Genomic DNA, 19379 nt, shown 5'->3' on the forward strand with positions numbered 1-19379 from the left:
AGTCACAAAAGAACTCCAAAGCTCCTTGTTCTCCAGCCTCTGTTTAGAGTTGGGTCATAAAATGAGTGTTCGCTTGTATGCTTACTTTAAATGTGACCATATCTGCAGCCTCAAAGGCACAGCAGTGACATTTGGTCTGGTGACCAGTCCAAACACCATCTTTCATGCTAATTGGGACCAACAGAAAAAAAGGTTTACGTGATACCAAACGTGAAATGTACAACCTGAGCAGCACGGCCGAAAAAGTTACACAACTTCTTTTCCCCTTAACTTTATTCTTCACCAACGGACATAAATCAGTGACGCTGCCCTTTGAGAAGATAAATAAGAAAAGGGTTACACAAACAGAGCTGCAACAATAATCCAGCGATGTAAGAGTGTGTGTCATATCAAGGCTACGCAAATACACTGATAAAGAACCGTGGAGATGAGGGGAGGGCTGTGAACTACTCCTGACCCCCTGACTTTCTTTATCAGAATCATGATTAAGCGAGGCCACTACCCATCACTGTCATTAACAGCAGGGATTGGCTGCGAGCAGTTTCAATGTCAGTGGTTGCTATGGTGACCATGGCTGTGTCAATTTAGGCCACCATATTAAACCCACAATATCCTGAGCATTAAATACCCTCCAAATTCATCTTTTTTTAAAGGGAGGTTATTTATATTTTTTTTGACTGACCGGCAGTAAATCTGAAAGAAATTAATGTTGCTCTATTTTGTCGTTCAAAATAACAGCCCGAAGGATTGAACATCACCAAGGATTAGGAGGCTGTTTTTATGCTTGTACATGTGTAAAAAAGAAAGTCGAGGACTAATTTCAACAATTTCAAAATTATTGGACTTGTTTATGGTAAACTTGAACTTCCAAGCGATTACATTAAGTTAAGCGTAAGTTGACCATCAGAATTTACTAACCACACCCACATGCACTCTCACGCTGATATTAATGCCCTCCCAGGTTAGTGGTAGGTGATATAACGATCCAGGCTCATGTGTTTATTGTATCGTGCTGCAGTTTATGCTCCCACACTGACGCGTCTCCCTCTCCTCTTTTGCTCCGCTGAACGTGTACACAAACTTAAGAGTTTGTCCGTAAAAACTTCTCAGTTATACATAAAACCGTAAGAGATATTTTCAAACAGACAAGGGGCAAGAAACAGTGAACTGAAGAGTTTGCAAAGTGAAGGTTTGTAGCCTACTTCAGATAACAACACTACGAACTCTAAACGAGTCAGAGAGACGTTCACAAGATGAGACGTAATAGGTTTAAACAGTGGCAACTTTGGTGGTTGGATATCGATCTGTTATCAGTATGATCTATCACATCATACATTCATTTATTGTGTTATGTGGACTCAAGAAAGAAATTACAGCAATGGGGCAGAATTCACGAAAGATACCCCATTTTACGCGTGCGTGTGACTGTTCATTTAAAGATGAGACCACCGACTGACTACATGCTGGTCTATGTCTGTTCCGCACTAACAGCCCGTTTGGCAGGAAACCAAACATCATCTCTTTAATAAAACTCTAACCAGGCTGCAGGCCGGGAAACTCTCTGCTCAATAAACAACCTCTCAAGTGAATATCAAAGTTCATTCATCGCCATGGTCTTACATCATTCTGTACATGTCAGCTCAACCAGGACAAGAAATGAATCACACTTATGTTTTCAGTCCTCATGTTGCACAGATACTGGCTACGTTCGTTGTTTTACCCTTTGCCACTCTAATCCATATTTCAAAATAGAAGAAAGTTCATAAAACAATCTTGATAGGATGGTTGCATATTACGTCAAAAGATGATAAACATTGGACTTTCGACTCAATAAGGATGAATCAGACGTCCCATCACACAGCAGAAACAACAGTCACCAAGTTACAGGGCAGTTTGTTTTGGTCTATTTCCCACAACAAAGCTGCCTTTAAAGGTCTTTACCTTCTGTACATCTTTCAATCCTTTCAACCCACATACTATTTCATTTACAAATCTGTCGTTCTAAGACAAGTATGAAACAGCACAACAGCTTGAAATGTTGCTTAGTTTGAATACATCGTTTTTTCCCTCAACAACAAAACAGTAACATGAGCCTGTTGTGCGGCTGTTCCAACCACCGCTTGGTAAATGAAGATAATGGAAAAGATGTGGTGGCGGGGGTTTCCCACTTCAACACATTGTCCGCAGTAAATTCAAATCCACATCCACAACAAGTCACTCACTAGAATTTCATTCAAAAAGTTAACATGTAAATATTTGAAATCAAGCTGAGAGCTGGTTTAACTTAAAGCAGAGGAGCCCTCTGTGGAAAATTCAGCTGCTGGTGTAAAATCTTCATGGACAAAGAAAGACTGAAGGAATCGTTAACGGCAAGACACAAGCTGAGCTGATGTCTTTTAAAAACATTACGATCTCGGTTTCTGAACAATCAATAGTATCAAAAAGTACCCAGGCTTGAAAACCACTTCAGACTTTCTGTTAGTTTTCAAACAAACACTGATACCCTCAAAATGACAGAGCACAGCTGAAGATGCATAAATAACATTACATGCCAATGCATACATGCACTTAGTGGGTCTGCTTTCTTGTCATTAAAAACAAGAAGCTGGCCAGTATTGGGAGCCAAGAACATGTACAGTATTTGTGTTGCCATGGTATTGAAACAGGCATCAACATACTGGATTGTGAAAGAACAGACTTTTAAGGTACAAGAAATAAACTGTCTTGTTTTATATAATGATGCTCCTAAAACTGGCAGCATTAAAAACAAACAAACAAACTTTGTATCATGAGCAATCTCAAATTAACATCACAGAAAGTAACAGCCATGGGCGAGCTGTATTTCCTCCACCCTGAGGAGAACATCTGGACCTGTTCTTTGGGGCTTCCTTTCTAAAATGATGCAAGTACAAGTGACATTTAAATCAATAACATTTCTCTAAACACTGAAAGCCAATGAATGGTAATAACATTTCTCTGCAGACATGCAAGAGAGCCTGATAAACCAGAGCAGCTGGAAACACCTGAGGCCCACCTTTCACCCGTCTGGATGAATATCTCCCTTTAACTCTGTGAAGTAAAAGGACAGGTATCCCAGCAGCTTAGGAGGGATCAACAGCCCCTTTCACAAGACAACGCATTTTGGTATCTCGTAACAATATCTGGATCTCGTCTCCTGAAGTGGCTGAAGGTCAATCATTAAATGCGTTAGCCTGATATTAAATGCTGTATTCCACCAGTTCCTCTCTCATTTAGACTCGTCCCATTCATGTTTTCCTTCCTCCTCTGTACTTCACCCCCTTGTTAATTCTCTCTGTCTTACCGCGCCAAAGACGGTTGTGCTAAACCGCCCTTCTGACCTCGTCTCTCACTAAGCCACCCCTTCTAATGAGATTGGACCCGCACATCAACACCAGCAAAAGCAGAGTGAGGGAGACAGGGGGATTGAGAAAGCGAGAAAGAAGGTTCAGTAGATACAGGATGAGAGAGTGACAGATGAGACACGTCGACAGGCTGACATAGGTAGAGAAGGTACGAGGTAGCGATCTAAAGACGTCTGAAGGCTGAATTTGGGTAAAAGCAGGAATGTGACACAACAAGAGAAGTCATGCTGTTTTTGCCATTCTGTCACCCTGACCATGATTTAGACCCATGCTACAGTGCCAACCCAACAAAGGAGGACAAATTGAACGTGTTACTGTGACCTGTTTTCACCAGCTGTCTTTCACAACTGGAGGCACAAAACGATAGAAAAGGAAGAATAGGTGACCAACTAGTCTTAACACTTTGGAAAATGTCTAGGTTGGAAAACACTGACAAACAAAAACTGTGGTTAGTGGGCTTATTTTATATTACAGCTGCAATGTTGAGTAACCAACTATTTTTAATTAAAAATAATCTGGTGCCCTGATAACACAGGATATAGTGCTAATCATTTTTTAATCTCATCCAAGACTATTAGCATCGCCTGAAATGATCTGGCCATTTATCATGTTCTAAATCGGCCTATTTATAAACACGGTAGATGCTTTTCTTCTGGAGTAGTTCCTTTCATATTCAGACTCATTAGCATAAACCTGATGAATAAGGCCACCTCCACATACATGACAAAAAAAAAATCCCAGCTTCCCTTCAGCGTCCAGCTTCCAACCCAATGCTGCCATCACCCTTCAACCAAATGATGTAAAAACCTTCATCTGATCTAAGTCTTTTCACCCCCCAACACAGAAATGTATGCAGACAACACTTGGAACAAAGTCACAGAGGAAACATCATTTTAGGGACCTTAAAAGTGACAGAGACCAAAACAACTGAAGAAAAACAGAGTAGTTTTATTTGGTAGATTAAGCACTTGGAATGAATGGAGAAACAGTTTGTCCGATGTGTGACAACATGCTATGAAATCTCAAACTAAAAACGTTTGTTTAGTTCTGCTTAACGTCTATCCTAATTGTGTTAAAAGTCAAATATCAGACATTAAAATGTGTGAAATAACTTGTAGAGTGACTCTTACAGCCCCGTGGGCAGCATCAACTCTCATCGCTGTTTGACTGGATTCTGTAATGAAACTCAGGACTGCTGAGCCTCCTCTTAGATTTCATCTGTATTGCATTGCTTGTCTTTTTCTGTATTAATCTTTACAGCTCCCTCTATCTTTATTCCTCTTTTCTGCTCTTCTGTGTCTCTCCTGTTTTCACCCCGACTTATCTAAAGAAAGCACCAGAACTATTATATCAGTATTAGATGTCAGTAGCTGGCCAAATGGAGATGAATTTTGGAATTCCAGCTGATGTTAGGTTTTCATTTCACTTTGTTTTTGATTTAGAACCAGGCTTTTTTCAAGTAAGCAACAGGCTTTTTTTTTGTATTGGCATCCAAATAATGACTCCATTAAACTGTGGTTTTTGGAACAGCCGAAAAGCTGTTCTGTGCTTCTCGTCTTCCTTTTTCCTAACTCATGGCTGCCCACTGTCCCCCTCTCTGCACAGAGAGGAAAAGGGGTCAGTTTGGGTTCATGGCCGTTGACTGTTTGTGTTTGAACCTCACCCATTCATCCAAAGCTTCGGTGCAAAACTCTTTGCTGAATCTTGTTTTCACACACAAACATTAAAGGTGCGTATCTCTGGAGGTTCTCTTCAAGTATTTTATTCCCGCTGTGTTGAGATGAATGTGCTCAGAAATGTGTCGGGCTGTTTTGTTCGTTCACTGAAAACAGTCAGTGAGACCTTCATGGGTTGGACTTATGCATTTTCATGCAGACTAGTGCAAATCAAACATATCCCAGAGAGAGAAAAGAGCTTTCTGAACTCCAAAGAGGAGAAGCTGAGTCGGTGTACAGACACTCGGCACACGCCTGCCATCCATCCCTCACTTCCTCATTTTTGCTCAGTGCCACTGAAGATGGCCTGAGAACAGAGAATGAGGAAGTACCAAAGTTCAAGCTTTCTTTATAGTAAAAGTGAGAAACAGACTGCTGTAACACCACCTTCTAGGTCTACTTTTTAATAATGCTCTTCATTTTGTGTTGGAAATAGTTTGTAGAATTAGCTCAGATATGTGTGCATCTTTATTTTGTCTTTGTATTCCTGCAACAGAACACTGCACACCACGAGGGCATTCGTTTAAGATCCTCATGAACAATATACTGATTGATTTGTGTCCCTATTTGAACCACTTTAAAGTTGAAGTGTAGACGTGTTGCCTCATGTAGAGATTAGATAAAACTGTTACAGTAAGAGACTTACTTTTAATGCACCATTCAGAGCACTCAAAGGTCTACATATCACTTAAACTATGGCCTAAAGACCGTCAAATACCAGTCCTCTACATCTACATCACTGATCTAGGAGGGACAGGCTTCACATCAAATAGTTTCTCTCCAACTGTATGCATCCATGTTTTCTAAAATACTCCAGAGAAAATGTGCTGCCAGGAGGACATACTGTACATGTAGAAAGAATTTAAATGAAAAATACAAACAGATAGTTGAAGCAAAAGACACACAGAAATATTGGTAGACAGGAGGGCAGAAAAGCAGACTGCATTTTAAATAAGTAAAACAAATAAGATTGGTAAATATGATCAACAGGCAGAGGTAGAGAGACAATCGAGTGTTTTGCTAAACGGCTGAAAAAATGTCAGGAAGGAAAAAAAAAAAAAAGGTAAAAAAGTCGTCCAGGCAGAGAGCCAAAACGAGTGTTTCCAAGACCCAAATAGCTTTAAAAGAGGGGGAAAAAAATACTACACAGGCAGAAAGAAAGAAAGAGAAGATAAGTCAAGGAGACAGGCATGTAGTGTATTAAAAAGCAGTCAGAAAGCCAGACTGAGTAGTATGAGCCATCTGAGGGCTTTTCCACTTAGCGCTGTCACTCAGTCTCTCTGACACGTCTCTGTAAGGATGCTAGGCTGCATTAGATTTGCCTGCAGGCTAAAAGCTCACTGGACACTCGCACACTACAGCCAACTAATCAGGTCACCTGTTGCATAACACTGCCCTGCGACAGGCCGCACATACACCTATATGGACGTACGTATGTTCCCGACAGGAGTGTGGGGATTACAAGTCAAGAGACGAGAAACAATACTGGATGTGCGAGGCGAGACTTGATTTATTTATTTTTTCCCCAGGTAAACTTGATAAATGGTCCTTAGTTTGTCACAATACGTAAAACAATGCAGATCCATTTGAAATGTTTCAACTCTTAATCATCTTGTAATGTATGGCCCGGCTGACATATTGTTCATGTGTTGGCTCGTCATGACTCAAACTGCACACCCTGATGACAGAGGCTGCTTTGTAATGAGGCCATCAGTATACTCATCCCATTCACACACATTCATACACCACTGGCGAAGCAGGGGGAGCAACTTTGGGTTAAGTGTCTCGGACACATAGGACATGTGGCTGCAGGATTGAACACCCGACCTTCAGATTAACAGATGACTGACTCTGTGACCGAGCCACAGAATTAATCTCCATGCATTTTAATAGTGCGTCACATCCTCACATTTTCTTCACTATACGCTTATTGCAAAAAAGTATTAATAAAAGCAGAAAGATAAAACTGAACTCGCATTTCATTTTGAAAGTGCTTTTAAAAAAACAGACGCATGTTGCATCATTTCAATAACAGTATTTCTTACAAACACTAAATAGACTTTTTTCGCTGTCATAGAGACATTTTTTGTAATCTTTATTGTGATCTTTTTTTCTTCTTCGAGCTTTCAGAGTGTTGAACACACAACACACACCCTGTTCAGTGAGTGGATGTGTGTGTCTGCAGTGGTTGCACATGCAGCTTGTGTGGGTCAAAAAAAAAAAAAAAACAGGAAGCTTCTGTTAGTAAAGATCTTCAGTTTCTGGAGAGAACTCAGGGCTCGAACAGACTTTGTTGTGCTAAGTTTACAGCTGCAGTGTACAACAGGCTGTAACCTTCCCAATAAGGGTTTGTGAGCGATGCTGTGAGTAGCCACCAGCTGAAACAAGTGGATGATAAATGCAGACAGGTTGTAAGTGTAAACTGTCAACTTGTTACTTTACAAGGCGTCTCGGTGTGAAAGCATGTGAAAAATAGATTTTTAAACAACCGAATTACCTTCCTATTCGTAAGGCAGATTTCAGTTGCACATGCATGCATTCATTGAACGTTGTATCCTTTCAAAGAGACTCTGCACAGCGATTTAGAAGCAGTACATTTGTTCTACACCCTGCTTTTTATCTATCCGAGGTTCACGTGCAGCCTGAACTGGGGAGGGTGGAGGGACTCAAACAGATAAGCTCTTATCCGTTTCTCCACTAGCTGCCACACAAGCAAATTAAAATGGCGTGGGTATCGTGCTTTCCAGTTGACTCCGTCATGATGGCAGACGATCGGGAACGAACGGTTTTCACCTCGACAAGAGATGTGGTGATGTTAAAGTGTAGCGAGATCTCGTCACACCCCTGGTTACCAACCAATGACATGCAGTGTGCTCCCTCTCTTTAATCACATATACAACTTTGAACATGCACACTTGGCAAATACTAAACACAGGATGTTTGTAAAGGGCTGTTGGTAAAGTCCTTTTATGATTGCAAAATTGGCCTTAATGAATTGAACAAAGTCTAGAAGTGAAATAGAAGAGAACAGGATACAGTGAGAACACATCACAATACAGAACAGAGATAAAGAAGTATGGAGGAAACCAGAAGAAATGCAGAGGGAAGAGAGAGACATGGAGGACAGCAGGGGGATACAGGTAGGGACAGAGACGGGTAGTCAGGATGCTAGAGACAAAGTAAGAACGATAATGAGGTGGTCGTTACGCAGCAAGGGAGGAGACAGAAAGAGGTCACAGAGGCAGAATTACACCATGTTGGGTGAGTGATCATGGCCTGAAACACAGTAACCCCACGCTTCTCTCAGCAGCCTAACAAGCAAGAAGACACACTGTGATCTGCATACAGTTTGTGTTGTGCATTGCCTCTCACACACCATGGTGGGCGTCCATTCTGTCATCAAGCAGAAAGTTGTAGCCATGTCGACGCCGAAACTATAAATAACGCATGAGAATGCATCTACCGGTACGTGATCATGTCATGTTGCTGATGGTGGACAAAAGTAAACGCACAGGTTCCAAAAGAAATGGTGAGTGTTACAAACAATACTTCAGCATGACGTTTCCTGTCATCAATTATTGCTATCTTAATTGAAAGATATGGGAAATTATTTGCGTGACCCTTTAACGGTTAACTAATCAAACCCATTTGAGAAATTATACAGATCGCCAACCATCTCAATTGAAGTTTTTAGCCTTCTATGTTGCTGGAACGCCCACACTCACCTCCTTCAAGAAATCTTTAAAAACTCACCTCTCCAACGTCGCCTATAATCATTAACTCCCATCCTTCCTTTTACATTGATTTTGTTTATTTGTTGGTTTGTTTTTTCTCAAAGCATCTTTGGGACAAGTGCTATATAAAACTAATGTATTATTACTCCTACTTTCAACCCAAAGACTGTAGGCAAAATATAAACGTGTCTCACTGCATTCAAGAACATGCAGACATTCAGACCATCAATCAACAAGTGAATATAAATCAACAAGTGACCATGAATCGAAGACATGTGAAAAAAGGGAAAACACTATTCGTTGGTGCCTTTAAAGGTGCACTATGTAGATTTGTCTTTTTCACCACTAAATTGGCAATTAATCTGAAAGGTTGCGTAAGGCTCACCTGACTACATCACAAATGGTGTGAACGCATGACCAACATTTTAAAGACATGCATGAGGAAAGCATTGCCTGTTTGCAAACATTAACACATTCAGACTTCTGCAACATCTTTTTGAGAATGCTTATATAATAAGAATGAAATTATTTGCCGACCCCTACTTTGGATGTTTTCAAAAAGAAAAACGGCCTGATGTCATAACTGCTTAGAGAACTTCTCTCCAAAAGTATTTAACTTCAAACTACATTTGCCTTTACTCGTGAAAGTGTGCTGGTGAAAAGAAAAAAACACCAAACCGGCTTCTGTTTATGTTGTGAGTCTTTTCAAGACTGCTTTCAAAATACCATTGTATAAATAATCAACATAACACACCTCGGCAGGGTTTTGAAAATACAGACTTACGCTTTTCAGGAAGAATACAAAAAAAAAAATCCCCAAAACAGATTACAGCATGTTGGAGGTCAGTCTTTAAAAGTGACTTGATAAATGTAGTTAGCCAAGAGTTCCAATTCATCTGCACTGTCGGGGATGAATAAAAGCTGTGCTTCAAGTCTGTTAAATGTCCAGGTGACTCTTCATCCAGCTTCAATTCTTTGTAACGCTCACTCAGATTTTTTTTTCTAAATACACTCAACTGCTTTAACTGGGCTGTCTTTGTTATGGGAACACGTTTAATCTTTTTTCTGTTACCATCCCAGGGTCTCATCTGTCCCATCATCAGTCTTTGAATAAAAAGCCCCGCACATTATGGTCAGAGGCCTCCATTCACTCCTCCCCACTTGCTTCTCTCGATGAACACACACTGTCAGACTGACACTAACCCGAGCAGCTCAAGGGAAAAGAACATGCACAAAGTCGGACACATATTGGTATTACAGTGTGTGAAGCCCTTGAATTTCCTTAATCCTTCTTTTCCCTTCGACACCAAGAAATATGAGAGTAGTAGTATACATTTTGTTGAGATTGGCCAGGTAAGTTGAGCTCAGTTTTAGTCCGACTGAGTTTATCTCAGTCGGCCGCAGGGGCGGCAGTAGCTCAGTCTGTAGGGACTTGGGTTGGGAACCGGAGGGTCGCCGGTTCAAGTCCCGGCACGGACAAAGTCCGGAAACTGGTCTGGTAGCTGGAGAGGTGCCAGTCCATTTTCTGAGCACTGCCGAGGTGCCCCTGAGCAAGGCACCGAACCCCAAAAAACTGCTCTGGAGCGCCCACTGTGGGCAGCCCCCTCACTCTGAGACCTCTCCATTAATGCAGAGTGAAAAACCGCATTTCCCCTCGCGGGATTAATAAAGTATATAAAAAAATAAAAAAATAAAAAAAATCTATACATTTCTTCGTATTGTGTAGTCCAGACATTAGGCTCAAGGTAAACTGCTCTTGCTTTCTCATTCTGAAGTGAACCCAGAAAGAAATCATTTCCTCAACATCACAAGATATGGTGGCGGTACAACAGTTGGTATTCAAAACAATAATTGTCTTTTGTTCAGCAGCGCAGGCCTGTGTGGTGATCATGCAGTGGATTTAGGCAGCCACAGTTCAAAAAACAAAGCATGTACATGCGGACGCCATGTTTTAGGAGGATACTGTGCTGTCCATGGGAATACATTACCAGCTTTCTATCTCATTTACATTTGAGGCGTTTGGTTGGAACACTCATACACAATGGTTTCCTGCAGCGCAAATGAAAGGTTAAGAGCATGCTGGTGAATCATCATAACTGTAAGTAGCCTAATAACAGACAATAGGAAGAGGGATGATGATTTTACATACAAGTCCAACAGACGATCACGTTACACGAGAAGCACTTCAACCTTGAAACTTTTTTTAAAAAAACTCTTTGGTGTTTTTCAAAGGCCCTGTAGCATGACTTCATACAGAGAGCTGTGAGGCATCTCGGCTCGATGAAATATTTCTTGTTGGTCACGATTCTTAATCAGGGGGTCATACTCAGAATGGGTTGTTGTCCTACTTTTAGAGGGTCACCGCCTGACAAAGCAACATTACGTTTTAATGAACTGTGCTCAAGGTGAGAAAAAGTGTTTAAGTCAAAGCATATATCCTTATTAGATCTTAGTGTGGCTCAAGCTTAGCAAAAGAATGATTAATAGGGATGGCAATTTACCGTCATCTCTGTACTCGAGTACTCAAATTACCTAATCAAAGAGTACTCGCAGATTATTATTATTTGCATGATTATTTTTTTATCATAAAAAAATCTTGGGTCAGACGCAAGATTTTTTATGCCTGTAAAATCACAAAACATACAATATTTAAAAATAAACAAATATTACATACATAAATAAATACCAACAACTGAAAGCGATTGTCATGTCACACCAGCAGCGTAGGCTACATGTACTGTGTTGCTTATAAGCCTCTCAAAGAACAGCCTCGTAGCTGTTGTTCTCCGTGATGGTAGCTTGTACTCCGGCTCGACAAACACCCAGAGCTCTCTGAAGATCCTTCTATAAAACTTAATGGAAATATATCTCCAGTTACAATTTTGGTTATTAGAAGGCTAACGACGTGTGCATGCGAAAATAAAAAGCTGGGTCACAGGAATATCGCTGTATGAGCCAAAAGCAGCGCGAGTAATGACTTGGAACTCGAATAATGGAGTCAGCGGCGAGTACTCGAGTGCTCGTACCCATCCCTAATGATTATATCTTTAAAATATGTTGTATTTGAATACATCTTTTCACAGAGACTTTACATAGACGGCTGAGACAAGAAGATCTCTTCAAACATCCAGCACAGGGCTCCAACTGGTCCGAATCCACTGAAGTTGTGATTACATGACCGGTGTGTTGAGCATAAAACAAAGTGTCAGATATCATTTCCTTTAGTTCAAACAAAGATATACAATTTGGCTTTATTTTTTAACACTAGTGCTTCTATTTCCACAATGACTGCTGTGTGTTGTTTCAGTGTTGCAGGGGTTCAAACTAATACAATAAGGCTGTGTATATGTTGCCTTATGAAATCATGAAAATACCCAAGTGAAAAATGTCCCTGTTTTACCATCCAGACTTAAAGTATTTTGTCGTTTTCCTCACAAGACTAATTTTTTTTTTTTTAGCACTTGATGTTTTACTAGTGGTCCTATTAATACTAACAGACTACCGCAGTGGTCAGGCAGGAGCACATGATGTCAGTCATGATAAAGGTCTGTGTTGTTCCCATCCGGAATGAAGAGCCCTGAGGGCAGCGTAAGCGAGCCTGGCTGGGTAACCTACTGTCAGGGATGTCATGTGTGTGACCCAGAGCATCAAGGCAAAAGCTTTTCCCTGGAGGGCAGCGTGATCAGCTCCCTGTCCTTTATTGCAACCTTGGACAAAGTGTGGAAAAATGCAAAACATATTGCTAAACAGAATGCACTGGGAAAAACTGCTTAATGCTGTCACCAGGCTGGAATTTGAACTGGCATTTTATCAAGTCATAACACATCTGTTTGCCTACAAAAGCACTCAGACACATGTGCACACACCCACCCACACACACACACACACACCCACCCACACACACACACACACACAGGGCTCCAACAGCTGAGGTCCCAGCTGTGTGACAGCACCCAAACCCCACTTGTGTGAGCATTGAAACAGAAAGTGTAATCCCCCTCATACCTCTAGCTAGCTTGTACCCTTGAACATACAACGAATAGATGAACAATTGCATGTGGGACATTATAAATTTAGTTGACCCATAAATGAAACATTGTCAAAATACAATTAAAGCCTAAAAAAAACACCCTCAGTGCTTTCACACAAGCAGAAACCTCCTGAAAAACTTAGTATATTTCCCGGAGGAGCTATATATATATATATATATATATATATATATATATATATATATATATATAATGTCCCACATGCAATTGTTCATCTATTTTCATCTATTTTTTCTTTCACATGGAGTTCACCTCCAATTTCTCCTGACAGAGCCCTGGTAACTTTCCTGAAATCTGATTGCGCTGATGTGAGAATGCAGCAGAAGTGACATTTATATACTGACTGCTGCACGGTGCATAGACTGTATGCATGCAACCGCTACTATGTCCATTCAAGCTATTAAAAGGCTGCATTATGTTTTTTTTGATTGCCAGTATGTTGTTCTCTGTTCATCGTTGATATTTTCATTCCGTTGGACTGCACCTAGCATTTTTATAAAGGCAAATATTGTCATCATAGCGTTGTGTAGCTTTGTTCACTACTTCCGCGTTGTTTTTTTATTTCACTTGTATCAGGAGTCGCCCCGCCCCATCTCCCGTTTGACTGGAATAATCTCGAGCTGTGAGAAGCAGCCATTCTGAAATTATCGAGATATTTTCACATGTGCGTATGTGAAAACGGCTGAAGTTGAAGAAGGCAGGCTGTTTGGTATTTTACCCGGCAACTACAAGTGACACCCTAAGATTGCTTGAGACTCTGCCAATGACACTGACAGAAGAACAAACTGAGCGAAACATAATAATACTAAAGAAGCTTTTCACATAAATTTGTAATTCCATGTACAAGCATTAGATATTCTGTTTAAAACTTGTAGAGTGCCTTTTTAAAGAAACATCTAGAAATGAACACAGCACACATTCTCATTGAGAAAACACAGATTCTCCATTCACAAGGTAACAGCCCCTGGCATCACAGCACGCTGATCTAGGCCATGCTGCTCTCAGCAGCACAGCAAAGAGAGAGAGCTGAGCTATGGAGCAGCTTACATCTTCTGCCAGTCTGTCTAAACACAGGGGAGTGATGTGAAAGAGGCACCGCTTTATCTGAAGGTAACATACTGTGTAGGATAAAGGAGGTTACAGTTCTACAGTTCATGAACTCTTTGAATCTGGCTCTACACTGTTGCTAAGGAGAGACATTTATTTTAGCAAATAAGTTTTTACTTCCAACATTACTTGACTGTCAGGATTGAACAGGTGGGCATACATGAATTTTATGGGAGGATGAATTAAATTTCAGGGTATATACTCTTCTACCCTTGAAATATGTTAAAATGGCGCATGAAGAAAGGTGTTGGTTCATGTACCCTGTCGAATCTTGTTGGGTGGTGACATTTTCTCCCCCATCTGAAAAAAGGTTGATTTGTTTCTATACTTTGTCACTATAGCTCACATTGCATCATTCGTTTGCTTCATGGTATTATTCAATACTTGCAAGACTATTTCAAAAGGATGTGCGGTCAATGCTCAGAAGTTTGCAGAGCAAAAGGAAATACTTTCAGTTGCAGAAACTATGAGACCATTGAGCTATTTTAACAATGCAAGACCTTTTTAAAAGCCTCGACACCCGACGTAAAAAAAAGATCTTTTAGATCTCCATTTTAGATCTTGACAGTCATGTAAATAATTACAATAATTACTATTGTTCTTGTGTATTGATTTGAGTGGAAGCAGTTGATTTTTTGGCAGCACTTTGAGCCCAAGTAAAATTCCCCCAAGGGGAAAATAAAGTGTATTCTATTCTACTCGGTTACAATGGAGAAGACCTTAATGACGAGTGGAAGATAAGGGCTTCCTAGTTGAAATGTCTTGGAAATGGAAAATCTACCTCTAGGGAAAATGTGTGACTGATTTACATCAATTGCTATGGCCAAGCTGAAAGAACCAGCTTTACTTTTTATTTTACTCCCCAATCTCCTCATCTGTTCACAAAAACTCTCTTTCACACCACACATCAGCTGAGAATAGTTTAAAAAAACAATAACTTCAACTTACGCTCAAAATCAGAATCATCATCTTCATCATCATCATCACCATTGGACTCTGTTTGCATTGGCTCTCCATCAAACATCACTCCTTTCCCCGTTTTGCCACCAACACCAGCTCCATCCTGACTTCTGGTGTCTCGCAAACGGGTGAAGTACTGTACCGCAAAATCCACCAGGTCGGACGGTCGTTGTCGCAGCACCTCCACGGTGTAACCCTGCAGCAGTTCCGTCAACCCCACTGGTATCTCAATACTCATGGTTGTGCGTGGCTTAGTGGCGGTGTTCGCTATCTATCTGCTGAAGGAGAGAAAAGGAGTCAGAATCCGTTTTAGTACAGCACGCTTGTGTATGAGGACTGGGGGGAAATGTGGTTAAGGATTTCTAACTGTTGATTTTAACAGCTTTCCTGTACACTCACTTTGTGAGACCTTGAGAATAAAAAGTGCCTGTGTATGAAACTTGAATGTCCTGGCTGGAACAGCACAGACACTGTACTGTGCTGTGCTGTACCTGGACACTTCACTGCCTTTTATGAGCAAGGTGGTGTAATGCTGCACATGAAGTGTTGCTGTGACACTGTCAGTGATCAAAAGCTGAGCCAGGGAACACACAGTCCTCACAGCTGCACTGAACAGATACGAGCCCAACATTAGCCATGTGGAAGCAATAACCACTGGTATTGGCTCCGTCAGAACCTGAACTGTCAACTTGGTGCTGGTGGCCGGGCTGAAACTAGCTAGCAATGAAGCTAATGAGCTAATAATCTTGACAACAGGTTTAATGCACAGTTTGTTCTGCAGATTAAACAAGTTCACCACTATCAAGCAAAAAAAATGACGACAGCAAACATGCACTCGGATCCAGTGCAGTCTCGCTCTTCATATCAGCACAGCATTAGCCAACGTACGAGCACCTTGAAGGAAGCTTTCAGTGTTAGCTTTGTGCTATAGCATGGCGCACTGATGGTAGGAGCTAAGCCGAAGATATTAAGTGCCTGCTTGGATAAACGTTGCTATGCAAGCACAGCAAGTTACAACAGGGCCGGTAAGCTCTTTTAGGTAAGCTAACGTTAGCAGCTGTGTGTCACTTACGTGAGATTGTGCCTCCCCGGCTACACTAGCCAGTCCCCTCCTTCACGCTGTCTTCCTTGTTCGGTCTTATTTCGCCTCTTCTTCTTTTTAAGCCACTCTCTCTCTCTTGGTGACTGGTTCCCCTCCAAAGAAGACACCTGCCCAGCGTTCAGGCCAACAGTGTAAAAGGTTGGCGTTGTTTTGGTTTTTTTTCTGGCAGCTGGACACAGCGATGCTGCTGTCTAAGTTAAGAGAGAGGGTGAGAAAAAAAGCACTCGACTTCAGCGCTGCAGCTTCTTACGACGTCCACGTACTTGGAGAGGGTGGGACTTGTTGTAAGCAGTAAAGTGAGAGAGGTGGCTAGCTGGCAGGCTAACTGGCGGACTTGCTAACTACTTGTTAGCAACGCTGCCGAGCGACTCCACTCTCCGACAGACAAAAGTCAAGTCAGCTTCTGCAGCCCTGGTCATAAATCCTAAACTCGACGTCAACACTGCCGTTAAGTACGAGCCAAAGTACCGACGAAAACCTTCTTCTGAATGTTATTCCACCGGCTTAATTTTAACGGGAGTATCCTACTAACGGGGACTCGTCTCCTTTTCTTTTCTTTCCTTTCCTTCCTTCCTTCCCGGCAGGGCACGAATGAACTGCTGTCTCCAGGAAGCGTGAGGGGGCGGGGAGAAAGCGTTTGACATTGATTGACAGAAAACGTGACCAATCAGAATAAAAAACTTTAACACGTCTACCACTTGGATAGATGTATAAGAGTCAGAAACACCTGCAGATCGACATTTGTACTCCAGTTTTGGGCCCCACCTTTAAACGTAACCTTTGGACGAGATCTCTACAAAACTAAAGTAATATGGGAAATACAAGAATGGATAAATTCCAGCAAACGTATATGAACATCCATTTGTATAAAAGAAGAGAAACAGAGCATTTTGCCATTCAAATGTATTTCTCTGAAATGTATTCAGATGTCTTGCAATTCTTGGGTAAAATGTGGGTCTCCTACACAAGTTACTTGTAATGTGATTTGTTAAAAGAAAAAATAGTAATATAGGACACCCATCTATAAGCAAAGCGCTTAACTTGTGTATGCTTTAGTTTTAAGGAACCCACAGGGCCCCACTTCAATAGGGTCTTTTTTGTTGAAACAACACCCAGTGTTTAAAAATGATAAGACAGCCGGCTCATTCCTCGACATGAATACATGTCAAATAGGAACGGGGCCATGGTGTTGCATAGGTTGCTTTTTTTTCTGGAAGGTTTTACTCAGCACCATCACAGTCCATGCAGCATCTCCTCTCTTCCTTTCCCATTCCTCAGCTGTCACAGAGGTAAAGCCGTTGCCATGGCCACAACGAGCCTGGATTTAATTCCTCATACTGGTTTCTGATTGGCTTAGGGCTTTGTCTCTAACAAACACACAGGGTAAAATAGACCTCCAGGCTCCCTCTGCTGGGAAAACAAACTTTAGAAACAAGTCATTTATCGAAGAAGAAAAAAAAACCTTCAAAGACAATGTTTACAATGAAGTCAAAACAAAAACAAATCTGTTCTCAATCAAATAGGCCTACCTTGAAATTAAGCACACAATAAGTGTGGCATGTCGAAGTGTCACAGGGTGCAGTCGATGATGGAACTTGATTACACTGCTGAAAACAATTAGCTTGAGAACCTCACTGTTCCTGCACGTCATGATTAATCACCACACGGCTGTAAATACTGTGTGACGTTAAGACTCATGTCTGTCACCCATGGGAGCGTGCATTTTTTCTGTGGGAGAATTTCTCATTGGACTTGATGGAATGTATGTAGGCAGCACAATCTCTGTTGAAAGTGACAGATAAATATCCACATGTATATTTAGGTCTCTTTTCTTGAAGGACTAATGTCCTTTGGGAACTGCGGCTAAATATGAGCAAAACTCAAAAATGTTCCACTAGCCTACATTTCTATGAAAATGCTAGAGAGAGAAAGAGCAAAAAAAGTGTGCGAGTGGGGAAAAAAACAGTTTTGGTTGATACATGCCTTTAACTTCGTTCTGTAGCCACTTCAATTTATTAAGCATTTATACCTCAAAAAATAATTTCAAGTCTAACTCCTTAAGATTCCTACTCAAAGGTTCATCACTGTTCAGATCAGTAAAGGATCAGCAATCAGCTGCAATGAGGCATGTGTGTTATCATGTGCACATGTGCTTTAAAACGACTACCTGGTCGTAAATTTCATTGAGATATAAAGGACATCTTTATGTCTTGACATTTAAACCAATCCTTGCCTCATTCATGCTTTGGATGTGTTACATTGAGGGGAAAAACACTTTTGAACTAAACTTGAGACCGGCTACTAAAACGATGTATGTGATGCACTGCCGCCACCTACTGGCTCATGTGTGAGTTCCCTAAAAACCCACTCGACTGCCAGAGCAGCTCAAACTATCTGGACTATGTTAGTTTCACAAATTATAAATCTATAAAACCCAGATTTTTAAATGAAAGATTGAAAGTGTATTTTACCCACCATTGAAGGTAAATCATTGATTAGCTGATCTGCTGAAAGTAATAGTTGTCTCAAATGTCACAAAATATCCTTACTAATTTGCATGGCTTCCCCTCCTTAAAGCTCAATAACAGACCAAATGTTTACAGTGTTTACTATCTGTGAAAGTATTCCAGTCAGGCTGTGACGTTAAACAGTCAGACAGAGTCGGTAAAAGAGTCGGGACATTATGGACAAGCTGAATGACTTTCATTGACTTAGAAGCAAGACATTTTTAATACATCTTTTATACAACACTTCAATACTCCTAAATTAAATTTTCTCATTCTCAACACAGGACATGGCTGTGATACATCAGTCAAGAGTGCAGAAATATGACAATCCAAAATATTCTCGCTAAAGTTTGCAGTATATTGTATTAAGAGCGGCATATTGTTGAACATGTTCCTTTTTGTGACATGATAATTAAGTATCAGCACTGAGCCATTAAAATCAAGCGTCACCTGCTCATTATGAAACTGTTCAAAGTTTCAACACTTTCCAAGGAAGATTTAAGAAAGTGGAGAATGAGGAGGTTCATACTGTGCTACAATAGACTTCCATTAACTTGACTCTTTTTGCTGATGAGTGATCATGTCAGGGTTTGTATCCTATATATGTATGTATAATGCCTGAATATTGAATCGATATGATAAAAAAAAAAAAGATAAAAATCAACAGCTCAACTCAAGAAACCAACAGCACATATCAAAGTATGTTGTTATTATTGAGTTTATGTTTTTTGAATTTTACATATTTCCAACATTTAAAAAAAAAACAGATACAGCCTTGAGTCTTTAGGGTGATTGATTTAATCCAGTAGTGTATCTTCTTTA

At 40.8% G+C, this 19379-nt stretch overlaps 1 protein-coding gene across 2 annotated transcripts in view; it reads right to left on the bottom strand.

Moving 5' to 3' along the window:
- The window catches only part of prkar2aa (protein kinase, cAMP-dependent, regulatory, type II, alpha A), a 44368-nt gene extending 27446 nt beyond the window's left edge, over window positions 1–16922 (bottom strand). Inside the window, exons 1-2 of one of the 2 annotated variants that reach the window (XM_079358940.1) lie at window positions 16021–16922; window positions 14937–15223 (exon numbers count right to left, since the gene is read on the bottom strand). In XM_079358940.1, the coding sequence (XP_079215066.1) occupies window positions 14937–15186 (250 nt within the window). In that variant the 5' untranslated portion in view covers window positions 15187–15223; window positions 16021–16922. Of the gene's footprint in view, window positions 1–14936; window positions 15227–16020 lie in introns of both variants that reach the window. The other variant, XM_079358939.1, reaches the window with a different exon arrangement.
- Between the last annotated feature and the right edge of the window lie 2457 nt (window positions 16923–19379).

The sequence above is a fragment of the Symphodus melops genome, assembly GCF_947650265.1.
Source record: "Symphodus melops genome assembly, chromosome: 13".
Lineage (NCBI taxonomy): Eukaryota > Metazoa > Chordata > Actinopteri > Labriformes > Labridae > Symphodus > Symphodus melops.